The sequence below is a fragment of the Alnus glutinosa genome, chromosome 7, assembly GCF_958979055.1.
Source record: "Alnus glutinosa chromosome 7, dhAlnGlut1.1, whole genome shotgun sequence".
Lineage (NCBI taxonomy): Eukaryota > Viridiplantae > Streptophyta > Magnoliopsida > Fagales > Betulaceae > Alnus > Alnus glutinosa.
In genome coordinates, this window is record NC_084892.1 from 18918681 (window position 1) to 18939857 (window position 21177).

The 21177-nt window shown below is 37.6% G+C and overlaps 4 protein-coding genes across 5 annotated transcripts; 3 read left to right on the plus strand and 1 right to left on the minus strand.

Annotated features, from left to right (window-relative positions):
• Positions 1-2054: 2054 nt before the first annotated feature.
• Positions 2055-2896, plus strand: LOC133872950 (protein SRC1-like). The gene is made up of 2 exons (XM_062310634.1): positions 2055-2514; positions 2692-2896. The coding sequence occupies exon 1, from the start codon at positions 2138-2140 to the stop codon at positions 2483-2485; it is 348 nt and encodes a 115-aa protein (XP_062166618.1). The 5' UTR covers positions 2055-2137; the 3' UTR covers positions 2486-2514; positions 2692-2896.
• Positions 2897-6662: 3766 nt separating this feature from the next.
• Positions 6663-7483, plus strand: LOC133873038 (protein SRC1-like). The gene is made up of 2 exons (XM_062310750.1): positions 6663-7153; positions 7297-7483. The coding sequence occupies exon 1, from the start codon at positions 6742-6744 to the stop codon at positions 7123-7125; it is 384 nt and encodes a 127-aa protein (XP_062166734.1). The 5' UTR covers positions 6663-6741; the 3' UTR covers positions 7126-7153; positions 7297-7483.
• A 2972-nt stretch (positions 7484-10455) lies between these two features.
• LOC133873297 (uncharacterized) lies at positions 10456-16692 on the plus strand. The gene is made up of 3 exons (XM_062311017.1): positions 10456-14809; positions 15454-15533; positions 15694-16692. The coding sequence occupies exons 1-3, from the start codon at positions 10456-10458 to the stop codon at positions 16690-16692; spliced, it is 5433 nt and encodes a 1810-aa protein (XP_062167001.1).
• A 2056-nt stretch (positions 16693-18748) lies between these two features.
• Positions 18749-20975, minus strand: LOC133872260 (protein VAPYRIN-like). Of its 2 annotated transcripts, none has more exons than XM_062309734.1 (2): positions 19772-20975; positions 18749-19629 (listed from the first exon to the last, which is right to left on the minus strand). In XM_062309734.1, the coding sequence occupies exons 1-2, from the start codon at positions 20685-20687 to the stop codon at positions 18926-18928; spliced, it is 1620 nt and encodes a 539-aa protein (XP_062165718.1). In that variant the 5' UTR covers positions 20688-20975; the 3' UTR covers positions 18749-18925. The 2 variants fall into 2 exon arrangements, with proteins under 2 accessions (XP_062165718.1, XP_062165720.1); XM_062309736.1 differs by having other exon boundaries at positions 18749-19626; positions 19772-20970.
• Between the last annotated feature and the right edge of the window lie 202 nt (positions 20976-21177).

Consider the following 21177-nt stretch of genomic DNA (forward strand, 5'->3'; position numbering starts at 1 on the left):
TATTTTTTACATGACATCAACAATTTTTTGTTACTATTTAAATAAAAAAATCTATTATAATATAATTTTTTTTATCACTTTTTAATATAAATTTTTTCTACTTGATATGATACCAATCACTTTTTCCTATTACGAAAAAAGAATTTATCTCATATGGGAAGGAGTTGCCGAACAAAGCCATTGGTGATATCGACTCCTAGATCAAGTTATCAAATTTGAGATCTACTCAGAAGAAGAAGAAGAAAAAAAACACTTTCTTGGAAACTTAGAGTAAGCCGTTGGTTTCGTCCGGATAACACTCCCAATATGTCGACATCCCCCGTATTCTTTATAATTTTTTTTTTTTTAACAACCCCGTATTGGTTTTGAAGGAAGGTTGTGGATAATGGATATCTACTCTCTAGCTACTATGCAACCGCACAACAGGATAACACTCCCAAGATGTCGGCAAGCGACCATAAATATCTGCAACGTTCGATTAAAAGAAGCCGTTGTTTGGAGATTGGAATAGTTCTTCGTGATCCTTATTGATAGTGTGGGGCCCGACTCTCAGTGGATGGCACCTATCCTCTATTGATTCGATGACAAGTGTCAGAAGCACGTGAATTTCTCTGAACTCGTAATGGCGTGTGTGGCCCTCAATCCTCATTAGCCCTCATCAAAAGGTCAAAGTTTCTTGTCCGCATCTGGTGCCGTGTCCCACGGCTTTATCGACATCTCTTATCCGTTATAAAACACATCTTCAGATATTTTGTCCTTTTTCATTTCTTTTGTGTATATTTGGATGTGGGAATTATAAATTTTTTTTATTGAATAAAAGACTTTACTAAGCTTAACCTCAATAATCCAAACCTTACAGTGAAGACCGAAAACAACTCCTGCATATGGACAAAACCTCCTAACTAGGAAAACAATAAATACAACACAACATCAAAACAGAACAACAAAGAACAGATCAAACAAAGGCTATTGCACAACAGAGAGCCTCAACCTTATAACAACTACTGCTAAAAGCAAAACCAGATAACAACATAGCAGAAAAAGCAAAAATAAATTTGCAGCAACCACAAAGAAATTATAAATTATTTATTTGAGAATTTCATTATAAAATATTTCAGATGGTTTTGAATTCTTAGAGAAGATCGATAGATTAGTAAATCAGTAAGATTTAAATCTATCCATACATTTTAATAATAGAAACTTTCATATTTTTCCACATTTTTTTCCGCTTAATTAAAATTGAAATCAAAATCTTTCTTTTAAATTATTTTTGTTCAAATAAATCAGATTAATTCCATTACAAGCTTCAACACGCTTTCCTTTTTTTTTTTTTCTTTTTTCTTTTTTTATTCAAATCTGGGAAAGGAGGAAAAAAATCTGGGAAAGGAGAAAAAAAAGAATTGCACCATGATAAAGCACAAAATTGGTGAACAATCCAAACAGTATTTCCTAACCAACAAGAAAAAGGCAGTTCTTTTTTATTTTATTGCTATCCCATAATATTAACATGACATACCAACTAATTCTTAAATCAAATTTTGATAAAAAAATAAAAAAAAAAAAATTCAAAAATTTAGATATTACTATAATGTTAAAGAAAAATGATATTTACATAATAAATTCACACAACACACTCACATAATTTATGTGACTTGTATAAATATATTGTGTAAAAATTATGTAAATTTTATTTCGTAAAAATCAAAATAAGACGTTAAAAACTAACATTTTTATGATATAACTATTTTATAATATTAACGTAATACTTCTGATCCATCTTTAAATTATTAATTATTAATAACAAAATAAAAAATAATAATAATTAATTCGATAGGGTCAGCAGTTTAAAATATAAAAAAATTGTATATAAAATTACTATTTTTCTTATCCTGACATGACATTTTGTACTGAATCGGATTTGATCTTCTAGCAGAAATGAAGTCCACGTGTACACGTAAAATGGGCACGTTTGTAATTTCGAAGCAAACACGGTTTGGATATTTTTTCGTTTCCTTTGGTGTGACGTGTAACTTGAATACTTTATATATAGGAGCCTTGGCACTTCGTTTCTCTTCAGATCCGATCACAACAGACCTTTTTTCACACACAGAAAAGAAAAGAAAACCAGAGAGCGACAATGGCAGGAATCGTGCACAAGATTGGAGAGACCCTTCACCTAGGAGGCAACAAGAAAGAAGACCAGCAGCACCAGGGAGAGCAGCACAAGGCCGGAGAGCTTCACGGCGAGCACAGGGCCGGAGATCAGTACAAGACTGGAGATCAGCACCGTGGCGAGCACAAGGCCGGAGATCAGTACAGGCCTGAGCACCAGGGCGAGCACAAGGAAGGGTTTGGAGAGAAGATCAAGGACAAGCTCCATGGCGGTGGCGAGGGCCAGGACGGAAAGAAGAAGAAGAAGGAGAAGAAGAAGAAACATGGTGAAGGCCACGACGGCCACGACAGCAGTAGCAGCGACAGCGACTAGATGTCACACACATGAAACATCATGCCTAGGTATTTTCAAACACATATATACACGTGTACATACATCGAACGCACATATAATGTGAATTTTGAGTTTTTTTTTTTTTTTTTTTAAGTAATTTGTGAAGAAAATTCGTTTATTAATGTTTTTTTCTCTTCATTTCATAAACTAATTTGGTAGTATTTCTTCTTTTGTACGTATTGCAGGTGGTGTACGGGGTGACTGTAGGAGTGAGATCCCTCTCCATGGAAATAAAATAAAAACGAACAAAATCTTTGTCTCACTTCCTCTTACTATTTATATTTAAGTGTTCGTACGTATCTAGCCTAGCTGCCTAGGCAAGCTCGGGATGTAACACCCACTTTTTTATGATGTACGGAGGATTATAATAATATGTTTATGTTGTATTTATCCATCGGTCTATCTATATTTGATTACACTTTTATTACGATGTTTGGTCTCTACCGTTGTTTTTGTTATATTCTTAATTTTTTGCTAAAAAAATATTTTTTCAGATTTTTAAAAAGTAATGTTATATATTATATTTTTATTTCACAATTATTTTTAATTGGTCATTAAATTAGATTGTTGTAAAATAAAAATATGATTTTCTTACTCTTCTCAAAGTAATTAAATAATTAACGTGACAATAAACGTTCGAGTTAAACAGGACAACTTTTAGCATAAAACCCCTAAATCATTTTTCAAAACCTGGCTGATAGACTCGATCAACTCGATCAACTTGATCTCTCACAATTTGGATAATAGAACTATCTGAATGTTCAATAATTGAGGTTCAAAATTCTTAAATGAGCAACTCTGAATTATAGGAGAATGAGATCAAGTAATGTAATATTGAGAAATGTTATTTCTTCATTTTTCATTTGAGATGGTTTAGAAATTCTGAAATAAAATTAAAAAAAGAATTGAATAAAAATTAAGTAAAATTTAATATTTAAGAAATTACAATTTACGAACTAATATTTTCTATAATATTAGAACAAATTAAAGATTTTGAATCTTGTGCTCCAAAAAATATCTCCTACATAATTTTTGAACTTCCATTTTGAAAATCTTAAAACTCTTAAGAGCTAGCGTGACACTTATCATCAATTAGCAAAATTTATTTGTAAAGTGAAAATTCGTTAATGAAGATGAGGAAAAACTTTTTCTCTCTCTCAGACGAGGTATAATCAAAGTCCATTAAGCTTAATTTGAAGAATCTCGAAGATCTTTATTCTCAGCGGATCCTTTCATTTTGTCTTTAGTTAACTTTTCTCTTATACAAACGGACAAAAATCAAAATCCATAAAACCAAGAGAGGAAAATATTTTAACCTTTATTCTATCTTTTCAATTCTTTTTTAAGATGTGCTCCAAATATTATATGCCACAACATGGAGATGAAGTTTTCTTTAGTTATGGGTCTCTTCTACATTCTTAACACATAAAAGGCACACTATAATGGATTGAATTCAACCCTCATGTAAGAAATCATTCCCAAACAAATGAGACCTGTACTAAATTAAAGCCATCTCCAGAATAAAACAAATGTACACTCTGGCCATGTACATTCTGGCCGATCAAACTTTACCGTAACCTTCAAATTCTGCGTATCCCCTCACCAAGCCACCACTCTCAAAATTAGACTATAGCGATACCTTAATTTAGCAGCTTAGTATTAGTACCACTTGGCCCGTTAGCGCGAATGACATAAAGGGAGTGTGTGTTTATGAAATCAGATAATAATTTGCATTGTAGATCGAAAAGGACATTGTATTTATCGCTACTTCGGGTTCAATTTTTGCCTCCTTCGCAAGAAGCGCATACATCGATTTCTGATCGTTTCGCTTTGGTTTGATAACTTCCAAATAAATTTTTTTCTTTTTTTGTTTATATTTTTATTCTTCTATAATCTTTTATTTTAAATTAAAATTGTCATTTCGTAACAACTCTATAAAAAATTACTAAAATCCATACTAATAGATCATTTTGTTAGACATACCACATGAATTTATTAATTAAGTGCATTTTGAAATCACAAAGATTTATTTGTTATAAGGTCAAATCACATCAATTAATTTAATAATCTTTTCTTTATTTTTTTAAGGAAGCCTTTTAATGCTATTTTAGGGGCTTTGTTTCTTAAAAGGCTTTAAGGGACCATCTAAATTGCATGCACATCTAACTCGCCACATATGCCACCATCTATTATAACTTTATTCGAATGTAATTTTGTTCTTGGAATTATTTCTCTTATATTTACGGTTTGTTTAAAATTGTGTTAAAGATCTTAAAAAGTATTTTTAGTAAATAAAAAGTTGTGCTAAACAAAAAATTAATTTTTTTAATTTACTTTTTGGCTCTAAAAAAAGTCAAAATTGTGCTTTGAGTAAGCTTGAAAATGAAGCTTTTTTCTAAAAAGCTTTTTCAATGAGAAATTCTATTTCCCAACACAATCTCAAACTTGCTCTTAATCGTACGCTGCTATCACGTGCCCAAGTACAATTGGATTTGGAGTTGGACAGTTGTTGTTTCACTTTTAACTCCAAGATGAATAAATTAAACCTCTAAACAGAGGCGGAGCTACCCCAGGCCTTGGGGGCACCTGCCCCCTCCCCCTTAAGGCCTGGGTTTCCCCCCTCCCCAAAAAAAATTCCTTAAAAATAAATAAATAAATTTTACCCATAAATTTTTTATATTTTTAGTTTTGGCCCTCCCCAATTTTTTTTCTTTCAATTTGGCCCTTTCAAATACCAAATCGTAGCTCCGCCCTGCCTCCACATACACTAAACTTCCTCTCTAAGCAAAGCTCTCTCTTCTGTAAGCCAACTTCTTCTCCAAAAAAAGCTGTTTGCAAAGGGAGGGAAAATCCTCTAAACTTCCCTCCTCCTCCTCCTCCCCTTTTCTTGACATTTTCAATAACGGGTTTATCTCGTCTTAGGATGAGAAGCCCCCTTCCCGTGCCTTTTGGTTATATTGTTTCTCGTATACATTGTCTAACCGCTTTAACTTGCGGCCATCTTTTTTGGTATTCGTGTCAAGAATTCATAGTTGTTTTATTCATTTGATGCATTTTTTTTTTTTTTAATTTATGTTTATCTGCATTGATCTGGTTGTTTTGAAGCTTATTATTGGGTTGTCCAACCTTTTATTGTTGGTTTGACTGTAGTTCATCTTTGATGTACTTAAGAAGAAAAAAAAAAAGGGGGGGGGCCAGAATTTCATCTTGCGGCAAGATGAATAGGCTTGCTTTGGACTGGTCCAACTTCTTCTTCTTATATGGATATAATAGTAAGGGACTATTTTGTTAAGTAGTTACTAGGGAGCTGTGGATAACATAATGGGTTGGGTTGTTAGCAGGTGTGGGCTATTATAAATAGGTCCATATTGTAACAGAAGATCAGAGAGGATGAAAAAGTATAGTCCTGTTTGGTTAGATATTTGTAATTGGAGATTTGGGCCTCTCGAATAGCCCATAACAATTCTTGTTCAAATTCAGTACAATTCCATCACATATTGTTAGAATAGATTCCGGTTTGGTATTTGCTGAACCGAAAGAGTCTGTCTTCATTATCCTGTAAAAGAGAAAACTGCATTGGGGGAGGACCAGACAATCTCACTTCGATGTTGAAGTCAATATTATCTCAAACGTAATCTCTTTTTTGTCACTGAGAGCAATCAAAAAATTAACTGTGTAGTTGTGAGGTATTTATAGACGATCAATATTACCGTGACATGCCAACTAATTCTTACATCGATCTATTTTTGTTAAAAAAAAAAAAAACTCAAAAAATTAGATAATGTTTAAATTAATATTTTTATCTTATAATTATTTTATAATATTGACATAATAATTTTAATTTATATTTAAATTAATAATAATTAATAAAAAATTAAAAAATTAATTAATACGATAGGGTCGGCATTTTAAAATATAAAAATATTGTATATAAAACTACTATTTTTCTTATCCTGACATGACATTTTGTACTTTATTAGATTTGATCTTCTAGCATTCCGTATTAGCAGATATGAAGTCCACGTGTACACGCAAAATGGGCATGTATGTAATTTCGAAGCAAACACGGTTTGTCGGTTTGGATATTTCTTTTGGATATTTTTTTTTTGTTTCCTTGTGTGACGTGTACCTTGAATGCTTTATATATAGGAGCCTTGGAGCTTCGTTTCTCTTCAATCCGATCACAACAAGCATTTTTTCACAGAGAGAAAAGAAAAGAAAACCAGAGAGAGACAATGGCAGGAATCGTGCACAAGATTGGAGAGACCCTCAACCCAGGAGGCAACAAGAAAGAAGACCAGCAGCACCAGGGACAGCAGCACAGGGCCGGAGATCAGTACAATACCGGAGATCAGTACCGTGGCGAGAACAGGGCTGGAGATCAGTACAAGACCGGAGATCAGTACCGTGGCGAGAACAGGGCCGGAGATCAGTACCGTGGCGAGCAAAAGGCCGGAGATCAGTACAGGCCTGAGCACCAGGGCGAGCGCAAGGAAGGGTTTGGAGAGAAGATCAAGGACAAGCTCCATGGCGGCGGCGAGGGCCAGGACGGAAAGAAGAAGAAGGAGAGGAAGAAACATGGTGAAGGCCACGACGGCAGTAGCAGCGACAGCGACTAGATGTCACAACTTGAAACATCATGCCTAGGTATTTTCAAACATATAAAACACGTGTAGATACATAGCACGCACAGATATGTGACACGTGTTTGTTAGTGTGAATTTTGAGTTAATTATTTTTTCTTTCATTTCATAAACTAATTTGGTAGTATTTCTTCTTTTGTTTTGCAGGTGGTGTACGTGGTCACTGAAGGAGTGAGATCCTTCTCGATGGAAATATATAAAATAAAATCTTTGTATCATTTTCCTCTTACTATTTATAGTATGAGTGTTCTTACCTAGCCTAGGCAAGCTCTGGATGTAACACCCACTTTTTATGATGTAATAATAATATAATAATATGTTTCTGTTTTATTTATCGATCGGTGTAGAAATTGTGTTTGTATCATTAATTGTTCTTATCCATATTTGATCACACTATTTTTATTTAAGGATCATTTTTAATCAATAATTGAATTAGCTATGGTTAAAATAATAACAATAATAACAACTGTCGATTAAGATGGTCACGTCAACATTATAAGATAATTGTAAAATAAAAATATTGTATTATTACTCTTTTTAAAATAATTAATGTTACAATAAACGTTCACTTTTAGCATAAAACCCCTATGACCACCCAAATCATTTTTCAAAACCTGGCTGATAGATTCGATTAACTTGATCTCTCACAATTGGGATAATAGAACTATCTGAATGCCCAACAATTGAGGTTCAAAATCTCTCTTTAAAAAAAAAAAAAAAAAAGGTTCAAATTCTTTTACTTTATATATATATATATATATATTCAAATTCCTTTCAATAGGATTATAAACCTAAACCTTAAATGAGCAAAACTCTGAATTAAAGGAGAATGAGATCAAGTAATGTAATATTGAGAAATGTTATTTCCTCATTTTTCATTTGAGATGGGTTAGAAAATTTGAAATAAAATTAAAAAAGAATTGAGTAAAATTTAATATTTAAAAAATTACAATTTACGAAATAATATTTTCTATAATATTAGAACAAATTAAAGATTTTGAATCTTGTGCTCCAAAAATATCTCCTACATAATTTTTCAACTTCCATTTTGAAAATCTTAAACTCTAAGAGCTAGCATGACACTTATCATCAATTAGCAAAATTTATTTGTAAAGTGAAAATTCGTTAGTGAAGATGAGGAAAAACTTGTTCTCTCTCTCATACGAGGTATAATTAAAGGTCCATCAAGGTTAATTTGAAGACTCTCGAAGGCCATTATTCTTGGTGGATCCTTTCATTTTTGTCTTTAGTTAGCTTTCCCCTCTGTCCATTAAAGTTAAAAATATGAAGACTCTTGAAGATATCATTATTCTCAGTGGATACTTTGATTTTGTCTTTAGTTAACTTTTCACTTATACAAACGGACAAAAATAAAAATCCATAAAACCAAGAGAGGAAAATATTTTAACCTTTATTCTATCTTTTCAATTCTTTTGTAAGATGCTCTCCAAATATTTTGAGGGGCAAACTTGTCCATCCACATTTTTATGGACAAGTTTGCCCCTTAAAAATTATAATACATTAACTGGATTCCTGCTGGAGAGGATCCAAATGCAAATATTATGCCACAACATAGAGATGAAGTTTTCTTTAGTTATGGGTCTCTCCTCAACATTCTTAATTAACACATGAAAGGCACACTATGAAGGCACACTATGATGGATTGAATTCAACAGACCCATACTAAATTAAAGCCATCTCCAAAAGAAAGTAGATGTGCACTTTGGCCAGTCACTCTACCGTAACCTCCAAACTTCGCGTATCCCCTCACCGAGCCACCATACTCTCTAGACTAGACTCTAGTGACACCCTAATGTAGGCTATCTAGCAGCTTAGTGTTAGTCCCACTCGGCCTCATCAGCGCGAATGACGTAAAGGGAGTGTGTGTTTATGAAATCAAATAATAATTAGCATTGTAGGTCGAAAAGAAAATTTTACCTATCGCCACATCGGGTTCAGCTTCTGCCTACTTCAGAGGAAGCGCATACACCCTTACCTGAATAGTCGGTTTCTGATTTGCTTTGGTTCAATCACTTCCAAATAAATTTTTTTCTTTCGTTTTTTTTTTATTCTTTTATAATCTTTTATTTGAGATTAAAATTGTAATTTCTTAACAACTCCATAAAAAATTACTAAAATCTATGCTAATAGATCATTTTGTTAGAAATACCACATGAATTTATTAATTCAGTGCATTTTGAAATCACAAAGATTTATTTGTTATAAGGTCAGATCACATTAATTAATTTAATAATCTTTTCTTTATTTTTTTAAGGAAGCCTTTTAATGCTATTTTTAGGAGCTTTGTTTCTTGAAAGACTTTTAAGGGACCATCTAAATCGCATGCACATCTAACTCGCCTACTCACACTCATCTTTTCTGGAAGCTTCACTTGCGGAGATTGGCTCTAGACCTTCTTTTGTATGGAGAAGCATCTTTAAAGCTAGAGATTTGCTGCAGCTGGGATTATTGTGGAGAGTAGGGGATGGTTAGTCAATCTCAGTGTGGAACTCAAAGTGGCTTCCTTCACCAACTACATATCAAGTCCAATCGACCCCTAGGATCCTGGGGGAGAATGCTACGGTTTCTGACATGGGTATGTCCAGTCTACTACTGGGTTTAGGCCCATCATAATGGGACCAAAAGATGTCCTTTTTGAGTTTCTTAGGTCCAAATTAAAGTTCAAGACGTTATCTTTCCAGCCCAAGAAGTTTCAGTCTATTTGGAGAAACAGAAAAAAAGATACGACCGTTTTGAAATTAGTCGTTGGGTCCACCCGAAAAATCCGGGATGTTGTTTTCTTACTTTTGAAAATCCCTTGTCTCCTTGCCTGTTTTTTGGATCTTGTCCCCTGTCTATCTCCTGAATTTCCTGACCTGTTTGCCATGTCTTTTTTTTGTGTAATAATTGCAGCATGGTTGTCTTGTTTGTCCTATGCTTGGAGGGTTGTTCCAAGCTCTTTTAATACTTGTGGTTGTAAGCTGAAGGGGAACGTTTTTGGAGTGTGAAAATCAGTTTGGTTTGTGACAAGAGTGAATCCTCATTCTTGTAAATTCTGTATCTCTTGGGTGTTAACCTTTGGGTGGTGAACTTTCTATAGTTCTGTATCCCCTGATTTAATCCTTGGGGTGGTGATAATCTATATCCCCTTGGTGAATCTCTTGGGTGGTGAACTCCTATCCTTAATTTCTTGTTCATTTCTTGAGTTTCCTGTTCCTCCATTTCAATCCGGTATCAAATTGGTATCAGAGCTTTGGTTTCTCAAGAGGGATCTCTAGTACCTTGATCTCCATAGTTCTTGTTATTATGGCTGCTCGTGGTCGTCGTGGTCAAGCTAATCCGGTAGCAGCTCCAGAAGCACCGCCACAAGGAGACCCGCGAGATATCGAAATGGAGGCCTTGAGGAGACAAGTACAGCAGCTCCAACAACGCCTAGAGCGTTACGAAGCTTCTGAACATGGTGCATCTCATCATGGATCGGATGTTGAAGTTTCTAGCAATGATGGAGACGAAGTTAATCCTTTTCACCATGCTCGTAGTCACGCCTCAAGTGACAGCACTCCACCTCACCCACGTAACCTCAGAAATCATGTTTTCCGAAGGGGTTGTGACGTCAAGGTGGACATTCCAGAATTTGAAGGAAGAATGCAACCCGATGAATTCATTGATTGGCTCAACACCATAGAGCGAATCTTTGATTACAAAGATGTTCCAGATCACAACAAAGTGAAGCTTGTTGCCATCAAGCTACGAAAACATGCTTCTATTTGGTGGGAACACCTTAAGAGGCAGCGAGAACGTGAGAGAAAGAGTCGCATTGTAACTTGGGTGAAGATGAGGAAGGCTCTTAAGAAGAAGTATTTACCAGATCATTATAGGCAAGATGCTTTTCTTAAATTCCACAACTTTCGACAGAATGATCTCTCCGTGGAAGAATACACAGCAGAGTTCGATCATTCTATGATGCGTTGTGACATCGTAGAGCCCGAAGAACAAATGGTTGCCCGCTATCTTGGAGGGTTACGTCTTGAGATCAGTAATGTTGTACAACTGCAACCCTACGGGACTTACAATGATGTTTTCAAGCTAGCACTCAAGGTGGAGAAACAATTGAAGGAGGGGCGTAGGAGCACCTATCGGCCTTTCAATCGTGATGGAAGCACAAACCGGGGGAGTAGTTCTACTTCTAAGGCCAGTCCACCAACCAAGACAGCAGCTGTCAAACCACCTGCTAAGAATGAAGCCCCATCAGGTTCTAATCATTTCAATACTTCTAATTCAAGTAGAAAATGCTTTAAATGTCATGGTTTTGGACATATTGCTTCTGATTGTCCAAATCGCAAGATAATCTCCCTTGTTGAGGAAGAATTGGAAGATAATGCGGAGGAGCAAGTTGAGGAAGAATCTGAGGAGGAGTTGACATATGCAGATCAAGGAGAGTCTCTTGTCATTCGTAGGCTCTTAAGATCAACTTATGCAGAAGATGATTGGCTTCGGAACAACATTTTTCACACCAAATGCACTTCCAATGGCAAGGTGTGTGATGTTATCATTGATGGGGGAAGTTGTGAGAATGTGGTGTCTACAACCATGGTGGAGAAGCTGAATCTGAAAACCGAAGCTCATTCCCATCCTTACAAACTTCAATGGCTTCGAAAGGGCAATGATATCCAGGTAACTAAGAAATGCTTAGTTCAATTCTCCATTGGAAAAAATTATCAAGATGAAGTTATGTGTGATGTTGTTCCTATGGATGCTTGTCACATACTACTTGGTAGGCCCTGGCAGTATGATAGAAAAACTGTCCATAATGGTCTCAAAAACACCTATTCTTTTGTAAAAGATGGAGTTAAAGTGATTTTGGCCCCATTAAAAATGGTAATTACTCCTAAACCATCTAAAGGGGAGGGTTGTAACTTACTATCTGTAGGTGAAGTTGAGAAAACCTTAACTGAATGTGGGAAGGGGTATGTTCTTATTGTAGTTGAAAAGAAAGACCCCATTGAAATTCCACTTATGATACAACCACTTCTTGAGGAATTCCCTGATGTTATTCCCGAAGAACTTCCACCGGGCCTTCCACCTATGAGGGGTATACAACACCATATTGATCTTATTCCAGGTTCTGTCTTACCTAACAAATCAGCCTATAGGATGAATCCAAGGGAGCACGAAGAGTTGCAAAGGCAAGTTGATGAGCTGATCTCCAAAGGCCTTGTGCGAGAAAGCATGAGTCCTTGCGCCGTTCCTGCACTTCTCGTACCAAAGAAGGATGGCTCATGGCGTATGTGTATCGATAGCAGGGCTGTGAACAAAATCACCATCCGCTACCGTTTTCCCATTCCACGGTTGGATGATCTCCTAGATCAGCTTCATGGAGCCACAATCTTCTCAAACATCGATCTTCGCAGTGGATATCATCAAATTCGCATGAGAGATGGCGATGAATGGAAGACAGCGTTCAAAACGAGAGATGGTCTTTATGAATGGATGGTTATGCCATTCGGACTATCTAATGCTCCAAGTACTTTTATGCGCCTTATGAATCATATTTTCAAACCATTTATGGGTCAATTTGTTGTTGTTTACTTTGATGACATCTTAGTTTATAGCAAGTCTCAAGAACAACATATGGATCATCTTCGTCAAGTTTTACAAACTCTGCGAGAGCAAAAGCTGTATGTCAACTTGAAGAAGTGTCATTTCTGCACCAATAGTCTTTTGTTCTTAGGCTATGTTGTTTGCAAAGAAGGAATCATGATGGATCCAAGCAAGATAGAGGCAATCACCAGCTGGCCTACTCCCAAGTCCCTCCATGATATAAGAAGCTTTCATGGACTTGCATCATTCTATCGACGGTTCATCAGAGGATTCAGCACCGTCATTGCACCTATCACGGAATGCCTTAAGGGAGGAACATTCAAGTGGACGGAGGAAGCCCAGAAGAGCTTTGAAATTCTCAAACAGAAAGTAACGGGGGCCCCGATCCTTACACTTCCAGATTTCTCCAAGGTGTTCGAAATTGATTGCGATGCCTCTAATTTGGGGATTGGTGGTGTTCTCAGTCAAGAAGGTAAGCCCATTGCCATTTTTAGTGAAAAGCTCAATGAATCTCGGAAGAAGTATTCAACCTATGACAAAGAATTCTATGCTCTTGTTCGAACCTTGGAGCATTGGAGTCATTATCTACTCCATAAAGAGTTTATACTTCATTCTGATCATGAAGCTTTAAAGTATTTGAGCAGCCAGCAAAAACTCAGCAAGCGACATGCAAAGTGGAGTGAATTCTTGCAAGCTTATTCATTCTCCATCAAGCACAAGTCAGGTAAACTCAATCAAGTTGCTGACGCCCTAAGTCGAAGACACTCTTTACTTAACACTATGCAAGTGCAGGTTTTGGGTTTTGAAGTTGTCAAAGAACTTTACAAGGATGATCCTGATTTTGGCAATGTATGGAAGGAATGTTCTAATGGTCCTAACAACCATTTCTTGTTACAAGATGGTTTTCTTTTCAAAGACAATCACTTGTGCATTCCTCAATGTTCGCTGAGGGAAGCCATTATCAAAGAAGCCCATGGAGGAAGCCTTGCTGGTCATTTTGGAAGGGATAAAACTTTAACTCTTGTGCAGGAACATTTCGTTTGGCCCAAAATGGTGCAAGATGTTGCTCGACACGTGAAGCAATGCCAAATTTGCCACCGCGCAAAAAGTCGTAAACAAAACACTGGGCTATACATTCCATTACTTGTTCCTAATGCCCCATGGGAGGATGTTAGTATTGATTTTGTTGTAGGTTTACCAAGAACCCAAAGGAACAAAGACTCTATTATGGTGGTGGTTGATCGATTCTCAAAGATGGCTCATTTTGTTCCTTGCAACAAAACTCTTGATGCATCTCATGTTGCTGACCTGTACTTCAGAGAAATAGTCAAGCTTCATGGCATTCCTAAGACGATCACCTCTGATCGTGATTCCAAATTCGTCGGGCATTTTTGGCGTACTCTTTGGCGAAGGCTTGGTACTATCCTTCAATTCAGCTCTGCTTATCATCCCCAGACAGATGGCCAAACTGAAGTTGTTAATCGGAGTTTGGGGAATCTCTTGAGAAGCTTTGTAGGGAAGAACATCCGTCAATGGGATCTCCTCCTAGCTCAAGCTGAATTTACTTATAATAGGTCTACAAGCCAAACCACTGGTTGTAGCCCATTTGAGGCTGTCTATGGTCTTAAACCCATTACCCCTCTTGATTTGGCTCCACTTCCTACTAATACTCAATTTAGTGGAGATGCTGATGAACGAACGAAGGAGATCAAGAAATTACATGAACAGATTCGAGCTCATATTGAGAAGCAAAATGAGAAGTACCGCAAGCAAGCAAATAAACATAGGAAGCCTGCAACTTTCCAGGAAGGAGATCTGGTGTGGATTCACCTTCGAAAGGAGCGTTTTCCCATGAAGCGTCGATCTAAACTTTTGCCTCGAGCTGATGGTCCATTTAGGGTACTTCAACGCATTGGAGAAAATGCTTACAAGATTGAACTCCCTGAAGATTTTGGAGTATCTGCAACCTTCAATGTGAGTGACTTATCTCCATATGAAGAAAATGAAGAAATCGTGAACTTGAGGGCAAGTCCTCATCAATCGGGGGAACCTGACATGGGTATGTCCAGTCTACTACTGGGTTTAGGCCCATCACAATGGGACCAAAAGATGTCCTTTTTGAGAGTTTCTTAGGTCCAAATTAAAGTTCAAGACGTTATCTTTCCAGCCCAAGAAGTTTCAGTCTATTTGGAGAAACAGAAAAAAAGATACGACCGTTTTGAAATTAGTCGTTGGGTCCACCCGAAAAATCCGGGATGTTGTTTTCTTACTTTTGAAAATCCCTTGTCTCCTTGCCTGTTTTTTGGATCTTGTCCCCTGTCTATCTCCTGAATTTCCTGACCTGTTTGCCATGTCTTTTTTTTGTGTAATAATTGCAGCATGGTTGTCTTGTTTGTCCTATGCTTGGAGGGTTGTTCCAAGCTCTTTTAATACTTGTGGTTGTAAGCTGAAGGGGAACGTTTTTGGAGTGTGAAAATCAGTTTGGTTTGTGACAAGAGTGAATCCTCATTCTTGTAAATTCTGTATCTCTTGGGTGTTAACCTTTGAGTGGTGAACTTCCTATAGTTCTGTATCCCCTGATTTAATCCTTGGGGTGGTGATAATCTATATCCCCTTGGTGAATCTCTTGGGTGGTGAACTCCTATCCTTAATTTCTTGTTCATTTCTTGAGTTTCCTGTTCCTCCATTTCAATCCGGTATCAGTTTCAAGTCTGATTAAGAGGGAATATGGTTGCTGGAATGAGGAACTTATTGATGATGTTTTTGAAGAGACAGAAGCAAATGTGATTAAAGCAATCCCTCTAAACCTTTTATTGCTTCCTGACGGCTGACAGGCTGGTATGGAGGGGAACCACGGATGGGGTGTTCTCTGTGAGGAGCGCCTACCACTTGGGGAAAGAGTATCAAAATAACTTATCTGACCAATGCTCTCATGCGGGAAAGGATAATGGAGTTTGGAAGGCTATTTGGAAGCTGGGGGTCCCTGGGCCAGTGAAGATGTTTATTTGGCGTGCATGCCATAATCTGTTGCCTACCCGAGTAAATTTAGTAAAAAGGAAGGTAATTGATAATGCTCTTTGTCCTTGTTGTGATAGGGAGGAGGAGACTGTGCTTCATGTGCTCTGGCTTTGTCCTGCTGCCCAGGATGTTTGGGGTGGGTGCAAGTCCAGCTTCCAGAAGTGTAGAAGTGAAGCTACTACTTTTGTTGAACTGTTCGCAGAGAGTGTATTGCGTTTTGATCCAGACACTTTGGACTTGATGGTGGTCATTGCTCGAAAAATCTGGCTCAGACGAAACTCTTTGGTTTTTGAAGGTATTTTTCGGCATCCAAATGAAGTTCTAGCTGATGCAATGGTCTCTTTGGAGGAATTCAAGAAATGTAATAGTCAGGAAGTTCAGTTAGAACCAGCCCCTGCTAGTTCCATAGTGTCTCCAAAACTGCAGCTGTGGCAACCTCCCCTGATAGGAATAGTTAAAGTCAATTGGGATGCGGTGATTGTTTCTAAGGAAGGCTGTCTGGGCTTGGGGATAGTTGCTCGGGATTTTCAGGGTTATTTTTTGGGAGCAAAATGTGTGGTGAAGCGTGTGGTTGTTGATCCTAAAACGGCAGAGGCAATGGCTGCTCTTTGGGCAGTTCAATTTTGTAAGGAAGTAGGTTTTTTTGAAGTTTTGTTTGAAGGTGATGTTGCACAGGTTGTTGCGGACATTAAGTCAAATCGTCCCCAATTTTCTAAAAGTGGCCTTTTTGTGGAAAGCATTCGTTCAGAGATTCAGTTCCTAAGGTATGCAGATTTTGTGTATGTTCATAGAGAAGCTAACATGGCGGCCAATGTCATGGCAAAACAAGCTTTGTTCGGTAAGGAGGATAGGTGCTGGCTTGAAGATATTCCTTTGTGTATTTCTCATAGAGAAATGCTAAACATCCAAACATATTGTTTGTAGGGAGCAATTGTTTGTAGGGAGCATTCCTCTTTCTCATATTGTTTGTAGGGAGCAATTGTTTCCCTAGATCCTGGTATCTTTGAGGATCAAGTTGTCTGCTTTTGATATTAATAAAGTTGAGATATTTTCCGTTCAAAAAAAAAACTCGCCGCATATGCCATCATTTGTTATAACTTTATTGGAATATAATTTTATTCTTGGAATTATTTCTCTTATATTTAGGGTTTGTTTAATATAGTGTTAAGGAACTTAAAAAGTGTTTTTAGTATATAAAAAGTTGTGCTAAACAAAAAATTATTATTTATTATTTATTTATTTTATTTACTTTTTTTTCTCTAAAAAAAGTCAAAACTGCGTTTTGAGTAAGTTTGAAAATGAAACTTTTTCCTAAAAAGCTTTTTCAATAGAGAAGTTCTATTTCCTAACGCAATTCCAAATATACTCTTAATCATACGCGGATGTCATATGCCCAAGTACAATTGGATTTGGAGTTGGACAGTTATTGTTTCACTTTTAACTCCAAGATGAATAAACCTCCACATATAATAAACTTCCTTTCTAAGCAAAGCTCTTTCTCCCGTAAGCCAACTTCTTCTCCAAGAAAAGCTGTTTGTAAGAGGAGAGAAAATCCTCTAAATTTCCCCCCTCCTCCTCGATCCCCTTTTCGTGACGTTTTCAATAACGGGTTTATCTCGTCTTAGGATGAGAAGCCCCCTTCTCGTGTATTTTGGTTATGTTGTTTTTGGTATGTATTGTCAAACCGCTTTAACTTGCGGCCATCTTTTTTGGTATTCATGCTAAGAATTCATAGAATCACGACATTCATTTGATGTATTTTCTTTTAATTTATGTTTATCCGCATTGATCTGGTTGTTTTGAAGCTTATTACTGGTTTGTCCAACCCTTTATTGTTGTTCTTACTGTAGCTCATCTTTGCTGTACTTAAAAAGAATAAAAAAAAAAGAAAGAAGGAAAAGTAAAAGAAAAAGAAAAAGAAAAAGGGGAAAATGAATAGCTTGCTTCGGACTGGTCCAACTTCTTCTTCGATCTTACATGGATATAATAGTAAGGGGCTATTTGGGCTATTATAAATAGGTCCATATTGTAACAGAAGAGAGGATGAAAAAGTATAGTCCTGTTTAGTTAGATATTTGTAATCGGAGATTTGGTCATCTCGAATAGCCCAGAACAGTTCTTGTTCAAATTCAGTACAATTCCATCATATTCAGTTCATATTTCCACTACATTCTATCTCTCAACTTCATTGTCAATTCCAAATTCGTATCCATTACCCATCCATCGATCTATAATAAAAAATACATAAAGAAACTACATTAGCTATGAGAGGGACAATTCCTCCTATATATGGCTATGAGATTGAAAATTTTATGGGAAAATTGACGGATAGAAATTTCCTACAAACTGGTTTGTAGGAAATTTCATACAATTCATATATAATATTGACATGTGTCATTTGGCATGTGAGAAACACATATTGTTTTAATAGAATATGCTTCTCACATGCTATTTTACTAGCATTAATAGAAAAATATGTACTTCTCACATGTTTAAAAGACACATGTCACTCTTATATTTGGATTGTACGAAATTTCCTACAAACCAGTTTGTAGGAAATTTCTGTCCGGAAAAGAGTACCTGTATCATGTTGATGGGCTCTTTCGCTCTCTATTTTTGGCCAATGTTCATTTGTTTTACGGTTGTGTTAGTAAGCCTCGTCAAAATTTCTTGAGTTGAGTATCCAAATTCGAACAGATAAAGATTTACAGCAATTATTTGTCCGAATTGTTAGTAATTTAAGACTTATTTATTAAAATAAATTTTAGGTTGTCCGATCACCTATTCGGAAAGATGGGTTCCATATAAAGTTTCTCACATTATCTGCCTAAATTGTTAGCAATTGAATTTCTGTAAATCCCAATTCCAAATGGAACTTATTTAATTAGGAATATGGATGATGGCTTTCATATTTATGATAAGTTAAGATTTTATTTTATTGATACGTATAAATAGAACAGGGACTCTGAGTTGGTTGATCTGCAAGAAAGAGCTAGTTATCATCTTACATAAGGCTACCAACGGATTCTTTGGCATGCAGGATGATACAAATCAATACATGTACGTGGAACTTCATATAATTTTCTTAACAACTTATAGTAACAACAATATGTATTTAGAGCCGAAAACAAAGATCCATTTTGACGGGAAGTACTTGCTAGAGCACCGCCAACGGCAGTGACCGATCAAAGCTACTCCGAAGCGCTCTGGCTCTACCGGACTTCTTCTTCTTCAGGTCCCCCATTTCCGTCTCTTTCGCGGCAAGCTTTTTGTTTCCGAACGGAACCGGGCCGGATGCTGGAACCAGTATCATATTATCTTTGGTAGCGCCGCCATGGATGAGGATTCTTGTGACACCAATGTAGTGCAGAGATTCAGCTATTTGTAGCGGAGTCACGCCCTTGTTGGTTCGCGCTTCCACATCAGCTCCCTTCTTTACAAGCAACTCTATCACTTCAGTTTGTCCGGACTCCACCGCGCAGTGCAAAGCTGTGTAACCATCTTCGTCTTTAGCATCAATATCAATACCTCTCTCGATTAGAGCTCGCACTGCATTGATTTTCCCTTTAAACGAGGCTCTATGCAGTGCAGTCCATCCATGTTGGTCTCTCCCATTAATGGCTGCGCCGTTCTCAACAAGCCTTTGGATTGTTCTTACTTCGCCCTTTCGAGCAGCAACACATAGACTGTCTCCGAGCTTGAGCGCATCGAAAAGCCGGTTTTGTCCGTGCTCCGCTGCAACTTCGTATGCCGTTTTTCCGATCCGGTTTCGAATGTCTTTGTTGGCTCCCTTTTGTAGCAAAAGCTTCACCATCTGCTCGTCGCCTAAGCTTGCGGCTATGTGTAATGGCGTGTCACCTGCTAAAATATAAATTAAATTATTAAATTCATCAATTTTTGTAAGTTTAAGCTTTTGTATCAGTGGTGATCCTAAGTCGAGTGTTAGAATATATATGAAACGATTAAATTCATATAAGCTTAAGGTTTTGAAATAAGTAATCACCTTGTCGGGCGTTACAGACATCAGCCCTCGCACCGCTTGCCAACAAAAGCCTCGCGCACTCCTTTCTTCCCTCTTCGACGGCGAGGTGTAAAGCCGTGTTCCCGTCGTTCGTGAGCGCGTCCACATTAGCCCCCTTGAGTAATAGAAGCCTCAACACATCAACGTGACCCTCGCCGGCCGCAAGATGAATCGGACCCGAAGCAGCGGACTTCGACCGTTCTGTACTAGCTCGATGAGCCAATAATAGCTCCACTATCAGGGATTCTCCGGCGACCGTTGCCGCCTCAAGCGGGCTCGACCCTGAACGGCTTTGAGCCTCCACGTCCGGCTCAAATTCCAGAAGTAACTGGACAAGATCGGCTCGACTCTGAGCAATTGCTAAGTGAAGTAACGTTTGGCCATGCACGTCCACCGAGTCCACCGCCCTCGAATCGACTTCACTACTCTCAAGAACATCCCGAATTTCATCCATAGAACCATCGGCCACAAGCTGAGCCAAAACTGGCGAGCCGACGAACATGATTTTTATGCCGCTGTCTATAAAAACTTGCTTCTTCTTGGTCGTGAACCAGTCGTTTGGGACAGCATCAAACCCAGACGAAGGTTCCTTAATGGCCGCTCCCGGAACCACCACGCTATGCAAAAGGAAGGAGTCATCGCAGTGAGGGAACGAGTGTGGAAGATTCGAGCCCGGCGGGAGATGATAAACAATCTCTATAGTTAACGTGGCGAGAGGAGATATAATCCCGGCCTGTGGCCTGACAGTGTAACGGGTCTTGATCAACGGCTGAAGCCGGAAGGCGACCGGCATGGTGTACATGACGTTCCGCAACGTGAGCTCGCCGGAACATTTCTGGCCGTGTTCGATACGGATAGGGACGAGGTTTGAGGGCTCTAAGCTTATAAGCCTGTCCATCGATCTTTACGTACGTTCAAATGGTGGGTTTTGGAGGAAAAGGAAGACCCATGAATTGAAGGGGGTTCGATCGAGGAAGACGAAAGGAAGTGAAGGAGAAGGTTTCGTCGGTGTATTTTAAGGGAAGGGAAATGGCCGGCCACAAGGAGAAATTGCCAAGTGGGGGGTGTTGAAAACAATGCTGAATTGTTCTATTCGGCGTCTCAACTGCATAACTCCAAGGACAGTTGTGTAGGTTAAAGCAACAGAGAATCGATTCGGAGATGCTTCTGCCAAGTCCATTTCATTGCTATTAGCCTATTACTATTATTACTGTACTCTATATAATATTAGTTTACAAAAAGCCACTTTGTTCTTTTTGTTCCACCAATGTATGCTCACATTAAATAATTATTTATTTTTTGATATAACGAATTAAGTGGGATCGAGGCATATTATGGGCATGGTCAAGTTGGACTAGCTAAAGGTTATTTTGATTATTTGTAATAAA

What these genes read in the sequence shown, in the direction of transcription:
- LOC133873297 (XM_062311017.1), top strand. Translation starts at nt 10,456, where the DNA reads ATGGCTGCTCGTGGTCGTCGTGGTCAAGCTAATCCGGTAGCAGCTCCA. An exon ending in ATCGGGGGAACCTGACATGG is followed by an intron (nt 14,810 to 15,453) that starts GTATGTCCAGTC and finishes ATCCGGTATCAG; the next exon opens with TTTCAAGTCTGATTAAGAGG. An exon ending in TTGAAGAGACAGAAGCAAAT is followed by an intron (nt 15,534 to 15,693) that starts GTGATTAAAGCA and finishes CATGCGGGAAAG; the next exon opens with GATAATGGAGTTTGGAAGGC.
- LOC133872260 (XM_062309734.1), bottom strand. Translation starts at nt 20,687, where the DNA reads ATGGACAGGCTTATAAGCTTAGAGCCCTCAAACCTCGTCCCTATCCGT. An exon ending in TGTCTGTAACGCCCGACAAG is followed by an intron (nt 19,630 to 19,771) that starts GTGATTACTTAT and finishes TTTATATTTTAG; the next exon opens with CAGGTGACACGCCATTACAC.
- LOC133872950 (XM_062310634.1), top strand. Translation starts at nt 2,138, where the DNA reads ATGGCAGGAATCGTGCACAAGATTGGAGAGACCCTTCACCTAGGAGGC.
- LOC133873038 (XM_062310750.1), top strand. Translation starts at nt 6,742, where the DNA reads ATGGCAGGAATCGTGCACAAGATTGGAGAGACCCTCAACCCAGGAGGC.